The sequence below is a fragment of the Hemitrygon akajei genome, chromosome 22, assembly GCF_048418815.1.
Source record: "Hemitrygon akajei chromosome 22, sHemAka1.3, whole genome shotgun sequence".
NCBI lineage: Eukaryota > Metazoa > Chordata > Chondrichthyes > Myliobatiformes > Dasyatidae > Hemitrygon > Hemitrygon akajei.
In genome coordinates this window covers 12,566,286-12,579,588 of record NC_133145.1, presented here as the reverse complement: position 1 = coordinate 12,579,588, position 13,303 = coordinate 12,566,286, and the positions used below count along the sequence as shown (strand labels likewise).

Below are 13,303 nucleotides of genomic sequence, written 5' to 3'. Positions count from 1 at the left end.
TGCCAACGCCTGAGCGACCATGGACTGGCAATCAATTCGGCGAAGTGCCAGTTCGGGCTGACGGAGATCGACTTCTTGGGCCACAGAATCAACCGACATGGCGCAATTCCCCTACCGGACAAGGTCCAGGTCAGCCGCCAGTTCCCCAAGCCCAGCACGGTCAAGGGCCTGCAGGAGTTCGTAGGGATGGTCAACTTTTATCATCGGTTCATGCCGGCAGTGGCCCGCATCATGAGACCCTTGTTCAGCCTGATGGCCGGCAAGGCCAAAGAAGTGGCATGGGACGCGAAGTCCACGGAGGCATTCGAGCAGACCAAGGAGGCGCTGGCAAAGGTGGCCCTCCTAGTGCACCCGAGAGTCGATGTATCCACGGCACTCACAGTCGACGCTTCTGACACGGCAGTCGGCGGAGTCCTGGAGCAGCTTGTCGAAGACCAGTGGCGACCACTCGCTTTCTTCAGCCGGCACCTATGGCCACCAGAGGTGAAGCACAGCGACAAGTGAAGGCTCCCCTCCAGCAGTTCCAGCCGACGCACAGGAGGTTCCAACACATCCACGTGGACATCGTCGGCCCCCTGCCAGTCTCCCGGGGTGCCAGGTATATCTTTACCATGGTAGACAGATTCACCAGATGGCCGGAAGCCATACCGCTCGCAGACACGTCCACTAAGTCCTGCGCCAGGACGCTCATTGCAAACTGGATCATCAGGTTCGGCCTCCCAACGGACATCACCTCCGACAGAGGGGCGCAGTTCACGTCTGGTTTGCGGATAGCACCGGTGCAGCTCCTGGGCACCGAGCTGCATCACACCACAGTGTACCATCCCCAGTCCAACGGTTTGGTAGAGTGATTCCACCGGCATCTCAAGTCGGCCCCGATGGCGCGCCTCAGGGGCCCCAACTGGACAGATGAGCTTCCCTGGGTCCTACTGGGCATCCGCACAGCCCCCAAGGAGGACCTGGACCCCTTGGTGGAATTGGTCTACGGCGCCCCCGACAGTTCCAGGCGAGTTCGTACCGGAGGCCCGAGGTTCGGAAGAAACTCCAGCAGCGGTGCTAACGAGGCTGCGGGACAAGGTAGGGACCCTGGCACTGGTCCTGACCTCCAGGCATGGTCCCACGCCATCCTTCACCCCTAAAGACCTCTGAGACTGTGCGTATGTTTTTATTCGCAGGGGCATGCACAGGTCACCTCTACAGCGGCCGTACGAGGGACCCGTCAAGGTGATCCAGCACAACGGAACCACGTGTGTAGTGGAGGTGGGTGGCCGGGACGAGACTTTCACAGTGGACCGCCTCAAACCGGCATACTTGGACTTTGAGCAACCAGTGAGGCCAGCCACCCAGGCAAGCCACACAGACTGGGGGCTCCACTCCCCCGATGGATGTTTCTGGGGGGTGTGTGGCAGCCAGCACCTGTGGGACTCGAACCGCCATCGGGAGCCGCGGGCAGACACGCAGTAGCGCGTTTGGAACTACCAGCCCGGGGCAGACCTTCCGGGGACAGTCTGATGTCACGTCCGCCCCGCCGGTCACAGGGGCCCATGGGAGGGGAGATTTAAGTGTGTGATCTTGAATCAGTAAAGGCATTCTGAGTTCAGCTCCCTCTGCCTCCATGTGTTTCTTTAGTAGCGCGTTGCGCGCGACTACAGCATAAACATATTATAGTCCAGGTAGTAGGCAACATACCTTCATTTTATAAATACAGCTCTATGGAGACAAAAGTTTTGGTTAATTTTTTTATACATTGTAAGGTTGGGTTGGAGTCAGGCAATGGGAGGGTAGGGTGGTAACTAATTATATATGATTCTACCGTGGGTTCTTTTTTTTTTTAAAAAACTTATGTAAATTCGATACCTTTGTTTTGCACTGTACAAACTTCTTTACTAGTTTTATTTTCATTGTAAAAACTAGTTAAAAAAAAAATAAAAAGAAACCAGAAAAAAGAATTTAGAAAGGCATGCACCGTCAACATGGATGTTTAGTAAAGACCTTGAATCAAGGGAAATATATGGTGCATTTTACCATAAAGATGTCTTTACCATAGAATCAAATAATAGGATTGGTAAAGCTTCACCATGGCAGGATTCTGGAGACAGCCAATATAAACGTACAACTCCAGACGAGCCAGAGATGTGGCACCATTTAGAGTAAACTGGAGTAGACAGGATACAGAGTGACATGCCTTATAAATTGTTTTTTACAATTTCCAATTGTTCAGCTGGGAGAAGATGAACCATAATCTTCAGGATTTGTGCTGTAGGCACAAAGAGGGTCGGTGGGGCGGGTGGGGGGGGGGGGGTCGTGGGGCCAGAGGGGGATAGATGAATATTTTGCACTATTAAATCAAATTTCAGATGATATTTATGTTCCAACTTTTCTGACTGTGATGGGTGCAAAACAATTTTATTTATTGTTCAGACAAGTGCAACCTGCTAAGCCTGGCAATAAGCCTTATTGAAGATAGTTAAAGTCTGATAGGGCCACCACTCACCTAAACCTTTGATTGTTGCTGAGAGGTTTATATTTCATAAAAGGAATTACGAGGAAGGGGAGTCTATTTCACAGTTTGTGGCTGTGCTGAAGGAATTGTCTGAATACTGTGATTTTGGGGAGTCACATTATGTGATAGACTCATATATGGTCTGTGTAGTGAGCCAATTCAAAAATGTTTGCTTACAGAAGACAGACTAATATTACAGAAGGCAATTGAAATCAGTACACCTATGCAGATGGCAGCTGGACAAGTACAACTACTAAACACTCTCCCCAAGTTCATAAAGTTTCTACTGACTTTAAGAATAAGACATCTATTGGCAAAACTGGGCATTTGGCAAAAGAATGCTGGTATCAGGATTTAGATTTCCAAAGTTGTGGCTAAAAGGAATATATTAAATGTGTCTGTAAAAGTAAAAAGACACTGTCAACCAAAGATAAAGAAAGAAGACCTTTGGAAAAACAAAAAGAAACATGTGACCAAGATGGAGCACACTGAGGACAGACTGAGTGGCTCTCACTCTGTGGTTGAAGAAGCTTTGTATGTTTACTCTGTTTTAGAACACTAAGATGGCTACTGGGTGACCCCATGGTTGGCTGGAGCCACCGTGAGGATTCAGGTGGGCACGGGTGCTGCAGTATCACTGGTATCAGATGGTTTACAAAGAGATATTGCAGCATGCCACTCCAGAAGGGGCAAGGTTGACTTTAAAGACCAAGACTGGTGAGGTTGTTCCAGTGAGGGGAGTCGTACATGTTACAGTGGAGATTGATGAACAGAGAAAGAAACTTCCACTGCACATTGTTAAAGGTCGTGATCCAGCACTCTTAGGCCGCTTGTGTTTGGAGCAGATCAGACTCATTGGCACAAAGTACACTTGACTGGTGGGATAACTGGTCTTCACGAGGTATTGAAGAAACACACTAACTGGGCAATTCTTCTTTGGTCAACAGTTTTACACTACTGACAGATCGTTGCTCCTTCATGTCAATTTTTGGGCCATGTACAGCCATTCCTTCCCTGGCTACAGGTCAAATGCAACACTGGGCTCTGTTACTATCAGTATGATTTAAAGTACAGGAGGCCTGAGCACCATTCGAATGCTGATGGACTATGCAGACTTCCCTTCGCTCTTACAGCTCCACAGCCATCCCTGATAGAGATCTTTTACAGCTCCGGTAAGCACACACGTTCTGATTGTTCAATCTCCACACAGATTGAATGTCTAGTCTAGTGGCACCTGAGGCAGAGTAATTCCCAGGGTTATGTCCGGGAATAGAGGCAGTCTACCCTCTTTCCCTAGTTTAGAAAAATAATATTTTGTTATTGACTGAATTTGATGATTACTCCATTGAACATGAACAGTTCAGCAGCTGGTCTGTGTATGTATTCATGTACATTTTGACCCTTATGGGTTGTTGTCGAGCTTCCCTGTGTGTTGTGTACTGAAAGTAATGAAGAGGGCATTCTGGTAGATGACTTACAAGTAAGATAAACTGCAGCCCATTTGTTCCTCACCTCTCCGTCTCTCGTGTGTGTTATTCACGGCCACCCAGCTTCCCATGACCACAGACATAACAATCCCTGTAGCAGTCACTTGAAAACAAACCAAAGCCACTCAGGGACTGAGTACCTGACACTGCGTGACACGCTTCCAAAACAACACATTTTCAAATTGATAAAAATATGCTCACTCCTATAATAATAAACCAGCAAAGACAAACATTCTTGTAGTGAAAGAAACTAACAAAACTAAAACTAACGACATAATGAAATAAGCAATCTAAGCATAATGGAACGGTCTAATTTCTATATTATAATTTCTAATTTCTATAATGGTCTAATTTCTATATCCTGAGAAATCAGCAGTCAACAAAAAAATATCAGCCCAGTTGCCTCTAACTCTCAACTAAACTGGCCTAAGACAAAGTGTGAATACGTAACTATACTCAATTGCTTCTACCGTACCCCAACCCACGTGACAAATTACCCATAACAAACACAACACAAAATATACAGACATTCAGATGGCTCCTACAATTCCTTTAAACATTTTTTATCTGTGGAACACACACAAATTGCTGGAGAAACTTAGAGGATCAGGCAACATCTATGGAGGGGAACAAATAGTCAACGTTTTGGGCTGAGACCCTTCTTCAGGACTGTAAAGGAAGAGGGAAGATGCCAGAATAAGAAGGTGGGGAGGGGGGACAAGGTGATAGATGATGCCAGGTGGATGGGGGAGGGGTGATGAAGGAAGAAGCTGATAGGTGGAAAAGGTAAAGGACATTGGAAGAAGGAATCTGATAGGAGAGGAGAGTGAACCATGGGAGAGGGGGAAGGAGGAGGGGCACCAAGGGAGGTGATGCAGGTGAGAAGAGGTAAGAGACCAGAGTGAAGTGGGAAGAGAGAGGGGAAAAATTATTGGAGGTTAGAGAAATCATTGTTCTTGCCATCAGGTTGGAGGCTAACTAGAAGAGGAGATCATGAGAATAGGAATTAAAATAGCTAGCCACTGGGAAATTCTGTTTTTTTGTGAATGGAGTAGAGGTGCTTGACAAAGCAGTTCCCCAATCTATGCTGGGTCTCACTAATGAAGAGGCTGCTTGGGGAGGGACAAATGGACAGGGAATCCCTGTGGAAAGCCGAGAGTGGGGAGGTGGCGAGGGGGTGGGGAAGGGGAGGTAAAGAAGTGTTTGGTAGCAGGGTCCTGTTGAAGATGGCGGAAGTTGCGGAGAATGACGTTGAATGTGGAGGCTCATTGGGTGGTAGGCAAGGAAAAGAGGAACTCTATTCCAGTTAAGGTGGCAGGAAGATGGACGAGTGCAGGTGTTCAGGAAATGGAGGAGATGCAGTTGAGGGCAGTAGCAATTTGTAGGAAGGGAAACCCCATTCTTTGAAGAAGGACATCTTTGATGTTGAAAGCCTGGGAAGAGATGTGGTGGATATGAAGGAACTAAGAAAAAAGGAATGGCATTTTTACAGGAGACAGGGTGGGAAGAGGTGCGTCAAGAGAATCAGTAGGTTTATTAAAGATGCTGGTTGATAATTTGTTTCCAGGGAGGGAGACAGGGAGACTGAGAAAGGAGATAGAGGTGTCAGATATGGACCAAATGAATTTAAGAGTAGGGTGGAGGTTGGAGGCAAAGTTGGTGAAAATGACAAGCTCAGCATGGATGGGTGAAGCAACAATGCAGGTGTCAATGTAGCAGAGGAAGAGTTGTGGAGCATTATCAGGGAAGGCTTGGAACATGACCAACGAAAAGGCATGCATAGCTGAGGCCCATGTGGGTGCCCGTGGCTACCCCTCAAGTCTGAAGAAAGTAAGAGGAGCCAAAGGAGAAACTGCTGAGGGGGAGGACGAGTTCTGTTAGACGGAGGAGGGTAGTGGTGGAGGCTAACTGGTCCAAGTCTATTGTCGCGGAAGATGCAGAGAGCTTTAGGCCTTCTTGATGGGGGATAAAGGTATAGGGACTGGACATCCACAGTGAAAATGAGGCATTTAGGACTAGGGTATTGAAAGTTGTTGAGATCAGGAGCATGTGAAGTGTGACGGACGGAGGTGGGAAGGGATTGAACCAAGAGCGATAAAATGGAGTTGAGGTATGCAGGCACGTGTTCAGAGGGGCAAGGTACGAGCAGAAACAATGGATCTTGAGTAGGAGGTAAAGGAACTAAGAGGATGGGGGCAGTGGATGGGAGATTTCCCAAGTTGATGGCACTGCCTAAATGTTTTTTAAATTTCATTGAATCCATTTGGTGAAGACTGACTGAATTAAAGGTGACCCCTCAATGGCCATCACTTACTATTTGTTGTCTCTCCCTCTTCTTCCAACGTAAACGTGCATTTGCTGCTGCCATGGCCTCAATGACAAAAGTTGTGGTCATATAGCTGCAGGAAGAAAGAATGTTAAAAGGTCCGCTAGGCTAAATGAACCCTAAACTACACAAACACACACATTTATTCCTCAATAAATCAGGTGGTAACATCAGCAAGCTGAACTGATTTAAATAAACAAACTTCTGAAATTATCTAGGGAAATCAACTTCTAAGGAGAGAGAAACAGTTAAAGTTGTTAAGTCATTAACCATGAGGACATCTTCAAGGAACGATACCTAAAAAAGGCAGCATCCATCGTTAATCAAATCAAGTTTAATTATCATTGAACAGCTGAATGAAACAGTGTTCCTCTGGGGCCAAGGTGCAAAACATACTCAGCACATTCAAAACAGCGAGCAAAAATAAAATTCACATATATAGTCCAAGACCCTGAGCAACGTGTCCCGCAGACTGATGGTACAACTCCTTGCAACCCAGCCTGTCACTCCACCGATCGAATACTAGAGGGCAGCACTGACAAGAGGCCAACCCACAACTGACTGTGGAGGCCAAGCTTCACTGCCTCATACGCCTCCTCACCTGGACTACAGCAGCAGGAAAACCAGCAGCTTGAGGCCTAGACCTCTTTACAACCGAGGCTACTCAGCCCGACTCCTGTCTCGTCACCAAACAAGGGCAACTGGCCTGCAACATCTTACATTATCAATGTTCAACAGGGCTTCTGCGATTACAAAAGAAACATCCAAGGCAATCATCCGCGGTTACACTGTACGCCACCTTTGCGCACCAACTCCAAAGCCTTTAAATAGCTGGCATCAACAGCATCTGCACCCAGGTCAGCTTCTTCAAACCCAATCTGGCTCCTCCTCCAACATCCAATTAACAAACACGTCACTGATGAGGTTGACCTGCAAAACCTGAAGTTCTTGGGGTCCAGTATAGTCTTGCAATCATAAAAAATGTTTTTAACAAAGAAAAACACACCTTTGGTTGCCCCCCAGGAGACCGCTGCATCCAAATGTGCCATCATATTACCAGAATAAAGCACAAGAACTTGCATCACCCAAGTCAGAGCTTGATCTCGTTGTTGCTATCAGGAAGGAGGTACCGAAGCCTAAAGGCACACACTCAACAATTCAGGAACAGCTTCTTCCCCTCTGCCATCCGATTCCTAAATGGACATTGAAGCTATGAACAATACCTCAAAGAGAAAGCCACTGTTGAAAAAACTCACCTGAAATCTCAGCTAGAGTTTGCCAGAAGGCATGTGGGAGACTCTGAAGTCACCTGGAAGAAGGTTCTATGGTCTGATGAAACCAAAATTGAGCTTTTGGGCCATCAAGCTAAACACTACGTTTGGTGTAAGCCAAACACCACACATCACCAAAAACACACCATCCCTACCGTGAAGCTTGGTCGTGGCTGCATCATGCTGTGGGGATGCTTCACTGCAGCAGGCCCTGGAAGGCTTGTGAAGGTAAAGAGTAAAATGAATGCAGCAAAATACTGTACAGGGAAATCCTGATGTAGTCTGCAAGAGAACTACGACTTGGGAGGTGATCTGTTGTCCAGCAAGACAATGACCCCAAGCATAAAGCCAAAGCTAAACAGGAATGGGTTAAAACAACAAAGTTAATGCCCTGGAGTGGCCAAGTCAGAGTCCGGACTTCAATCCAACTGAAAATTTGTGGCTGGACTTGAAAAGGGCTGTTCACTCATGATCTCCATGCAATCTGACAGAGCCTGAGCATTAAAATGAATATACTGCCTAGACTGTTATATCTCTTTCAGACCTTACCAAAAGAGATTAATCAAAATCAATTCAATGAATGGAACAAGATGCTATCAAGGTATATTTGGCAGGGTAAAAGGCCTAGACTTCATCTCAAAACTTTGCAATTAGCAAAGGAAAAGAGGGGATGGGGATTGCCTTCTCTTAGAGATTATTATTTTGCAGCACAGGTGAGAGCTGTGATATGTTGGTGTAACCCATCATATGACGCTCAATGGAAAAACATTGAGGAGCGGGTACTTCCCATCCCCCTACAAGCAATTTTGGCTGATAACAACCTGCAAAGGTACATAAATACTATTGATAACCCATGGGTGAAATTGACTCTTAAAATATGGAAAACTACTATAAAACTACTATAATCTAGAGGGAGATATTGCAATTCTTAAATGGTGTGCATATGACTCTGATTTTACACCAAATAAATTGGATGCTAGATTTAAGGACTGGACAGCTAAAGGAATAACAGTTCTTTGCAACATAATGAAAGAAGGAACACTGTTCAGTTTTGAAGTGCTTAAAGAGAAATACTTATTAGAAAAACAAGATTTTTTACAGATGTGACAATATGTTAATAAGACGCTTAAAAATGTAACCAAGGCAAATACATGCTTGATAGAGTTCTTTAGAAAAGCATATAATTCAGATAATGGTAGTAGAATCATTTCAAGCATGTATAAGGGGTTGTTAAATCTTAAAACACATTTGACTTCATACATTAAAACAAAATGGGAGAAGAAAAGAGGGATAATTATATCTGAGGAAGAATGGACAATAATATGGAGATATCAATGGAAGTGTACCAGTTCACAGAAATGGAGGGAGTTTGGATGGAAAAACTTGATAAGATATGTTATTACACCCTCTCAGAAATCCCATTATGATAGTAACCTCCCTGTTTGCTGGAGAAATTGTGGAAATCAAAATGCAAATCATTATCATATTTTTTGGGACTGCCCTGTTATCAAAAACTATTGGAGGGGGATACACAATGCCCTACAAGACATCTTTAAATGTGAAATACCCTTGGAGAGTAAGACCATATATTTTGGATATATACCTCAAGAATGGTTGAAAAGAGATAAATATTTAATGAATATACTGTTGGTGGCTGGTAAAAAGACTTTTACCAGGAAATGGTTATCACAGGAGAGCCCAACTTTAAATACATGGATGGAAATTACAATGGACATTTACAAAATGGAGAAGATAACAGCATCTGTTCATCATAAGCTGGAAAATTTTGATTCATACTGGGAAAAATGGTTTAACTACATAATGCCTCACAGACCTGATTTTATTCTCACAAATCAATCAATCTGTTGTAAAAAAAAAGATCACTCCCTACTTGTACATAGTTCTTTCCTTTTGCTTGTTTTTTCTTTCCACTCTTTTCTATAAGTGTATACCTCAGATAAATACTTTGTGGAGATTTGTGATATATATGATTATATGATGTATATGTACAATGTCTGAAATACATCTTATGGAAATGTTTATTTGATGAACTTGAATTAAAAAATAAATTACAAAAAAAAGGTAAAGAAAAAATGCAGTGTCCAGATGTGCAAAGCTGGTGGAGTCCTATCCACACAGACTTAAGGCTGCCAAAGTTGCATCTACTAAATACTGACTTGAAGGGGGTGAAGGATGTTGCCTGGATTGGGGAGCATGCCTTTTGAGAATAGGTTGAGTGAGGTTGGCCTTTTCTCCTTGGAGCGACGGAGGATGAGAAGTGACCTGATAGAGATGTATCAGATGATGAGAGGCATTGATCGTGTGGATAGTCAGAAGCTTTTTCCCAGGGCTGAAATGGCTAACACAAGAGGGCGTAGGTTTAAAGTGCTTGGAAGTAGGTGTACAGAGGAGATGTCAGAGGTAAGTTGTTTTTTTAAAACACAGAGCGGTGAGTATGTGGAATGGGCAGCCGGCGACGGTAGTGGAGGTGAATACAATCAGAATCAGAATCAGACTTTAATCGCCAAGTACCTATGCACATACAAGGAATTTACTTCCGGCAGATGTGGTCTCTCTGCTCATAACAATAATAATGATAAATATAAATGAAAATATAGATTATACATACAGGTAGTGCAATCCAAGTAATAGTTAGCCAACGGTTAACCGACAGTTAACTGTTCAGCAAAGTGACCGCAGTAGGGAAAAAACTTCTCCAGTGCCTATTAGTCTTAGTCTGGAGGGATCTGAAGCGCCTACCAGACGGAAGCAGATCAAACAGTCCGTGCGCAGGATGGGAGGAGTCCTTTATCATGTTCCCCGCCCTCTTCTTCAACCTGGAAGAGTACAGGTCCACAATAGAGGGCAGGGAGGCTCCAATAATGCGCTCGGCAGTCCTCACTGTGCGCTGTAGTCTGGTTCTATCCTGCTTGGTGGCGGCTCCAAAACAATAGGGTCTTTTAAGAGACTCTTGGATAGATACACGGAGCTTAGAAAAATAGAGGGCTATGGGTAACCCTAGGTAATTTTTATAATAAGTACATGTTCAGCACAGCATTGTGGGCAGAAGGGCCTGTATTGTGCTATAGGCTTTCTATGTTTCTATGTAATTAATTTAGATCACTTTGTAGAGATCTGTTTTCACTTTGACATGGAAGAGTCAAAGAAGAGTGTCAAGAAAAGCCAAATTAAATCCACTCTGATTTACTGTATATTGTGTCAAATTTACCCTTCTCTTCAGAAGCTGCCTGACCTGCTGAATAATACCAGCAGTGTGTATTTCTATTTCAGATCTCCAGCATTTTCATCCTTACTGCAGCCTCTCAGGGTGCAGTTTGTTATAGCACTCTTTGTTTTCTAGTCCAAGCATTCACAGGTATACATCACCCCTTTATATTAGCTAAATCTGCTTTGCATTGTTATTGCTTTTCCCTTTGTTCAACCTCAATGTACTCAGGTTTTGAAATGGTCTGTATCGGTGGCATGCAAAACAAAATTTTTCAAAGTTGTAAGTAAGTTTATAATCAGATTACATACATGTCACACAACAAACAACTTGAAATTTTCCTTCCTGTGGGCATACCTAGCAAATCTATAGAACAGTAACTGTAAACAGGATCAATGAACAACAAACTGTGCAAATGCAAATATAAATTAATAGCAATAAATAATGAGAACATGAAATAACTAGATAAAGAGTCCTCAAAGTGAGACCACTGGGTGTGGGACCACCAGCAATAGAATGAGTGTAGCTATGCCCTGTTGTTCAAGGCCCTGATGGTTGAGGGTTAGTAACTATTCTTGAACCTGGTGGTGCAATTCCTGAAGCACTCACACAGGCTGCCCAAGGGCAGCAGCGAGAAGAGAGCATGGCCTGGGTGGTGATGTTCTCTGAATGATGGGTGCTGCTTTGCTATGGCAACGTTTCATGTAGATGCGCCTAATGGTTAGGAGGGCTTTACCCGTGATGTGCTGAGTGAATCCACCATCTTTTGCAGGATTTTCCACTTTGGTGTTTCCACTGTATCACAGTAGAACAAACCAATTACCAACAGAGATCCTGCGGCGCCAGCAACCTGCTGTGAACCCCTGCACTCCACTGGTGCTCTTGAAGCAATGAATGACAACTCCACAGCTCAGTGTGGAGAAGCTGCCTGCAGAGTTTGGGCAGGCTAGACGACCAGTGTGGCCACGCTGGGGTTCAGATGGCACTGGTCAACACCGCAAGACCAGCAATTCAAAATGATCATAAGAGGAGAAAAATGGCAGAGACTTGGAACCTGAAATAACTTTGACTCCCTGATTGGCTGAAGTTAAGATAATTGAAGAGAAGTACAAGGTGATAATGTTGAATTAGGATTGTTCTAGGAAGCAGATGGCAGTCACATAATAACAAAAACAATCCAAGTGCAGTATAATATTTAATGGTCCCATCAACATCTGACACTTAAAATAAGAAATAATCAATACACAACATATAGACAAAGGCTCACTATAGAATTTGAAGCAGCCACATGTTGGCTCTATAATGAGAGGATCAGTTGTACTTGGCTGTGTTTGAAGACCTAATTATTTTCCATAGCAATTCCCACTCTATTCATTTCAGTCAGGTAAACTGCACAGTACATCAACTTACATAAACATCAGTTGGTGAAGTGTTTCCATTCGATTCCAAATGTTATGAGCATGAACTAATTTCTTTGGGAACAGAAACAGCATGCAACTTGCAACCTGTTGCTGAGCTTAAAATGTAGAAAACATTGAAATGGTTAAACAAAGGCTGCAGCCAAACAAACAGATAACACACACTATGCTGCCATCTGCTGGCATATACCCATTTCTGCATCTGTAAAAAACACATCTTGAACAAACAGAATTGTAAACAAGATGCAATTTAAATGGAAAATAAATCTTCTTCAGAGGATTATTACAGTTCAGTTTTGTTTTATGCAAATTAGGCATAGCCTCCACATAGTTTATCTCTGAAATTAAATTACTGACCAACAAGGCATCTAGGGTTCCCTTGGACTAGTTAGGGTACTGACAGAGGGAAGGACGAGGGGAAAAAGATACAGAATGCATCAACTTTTGGATCAGTACCTGTTACTGATCTACATAACATGGTTATTCACGGCTGATGCTGAACAGGAGGGTGCAGCAGTCAGAGAACTACAGCAAGGGCAACCAGACAGAACCATCTCAAAGTTGATTGGCATATTATTTAATTTACTCCTGGGACGCAACAGGTTGGAGCTGCAACAAGCTGCTCAACAAATCTCCTATCAGTGTCAGAGATATTAGAGGTGTGGACTGCAGTTACACAGTTACACCAAGGGGTGCCTCTTTATGATTTATTTTTTTAAACTTTTCCTGGTTTATTTTCGTCTCATGTCATACACAGCTATTAGCTTATTTCAGTTAATTTCCCCTCTATTTCTGCATTATCCTTTATTCATCTCTTGCTACTTTTCTTTTTAAAAATATATTTAAATAGGAGACTACCATTGACCAATTTGTATAGTTGGTATACAGGCAGAGGCAGTGTGTAGTGAAGCTGTCAGGAAGAACAGGCAGATAGGGCAAATTTACAGTCAGTGGAATGAGCTACAGTGTAGAAAAGGGGACAGAATCAAAAAGGATGATGAATACAGGACTGATGGCATTATATCTGAATGCACACAGTATATGAAATAAGTTAATGATCTCGTAGTGCTGT

General features: G+C 43.8%; 1 protein-coding gene across 9 annotated transcripts in view; it reads right to left on the bottom strand.

Annotated features, from left to right (window-relative positions):
* tmem104 (transmembrane protein 104) overlaps positions 1 to 13,303 on the bottom strand; it is a 166,223-nt gene that overhangs the window by 124,714 nt on the left and 28,206 nt on the right. For 7 of the 9 annotated variants that reach the window (XM_073026709.1, XM_073026712.1, XM_073026713.1 and 4 more), the window contains one exon: positions 6,305 to 6,389. In XM_073026709.1, the coding sequence (XP_072882810.1) occupies positions 6,305 to 6,389 (85 nt within the window). Of the gene's footprint in view, positions 1 to 6,304; positions 6,390 to 7,322; positions 7,510 to 12,223; positions 12,316 to 13,303 lie in introns of those variants that run through there. The other 2 variants (XM_073026718.1, XM_073026717.1) reach the window with 2 other exon arrangements.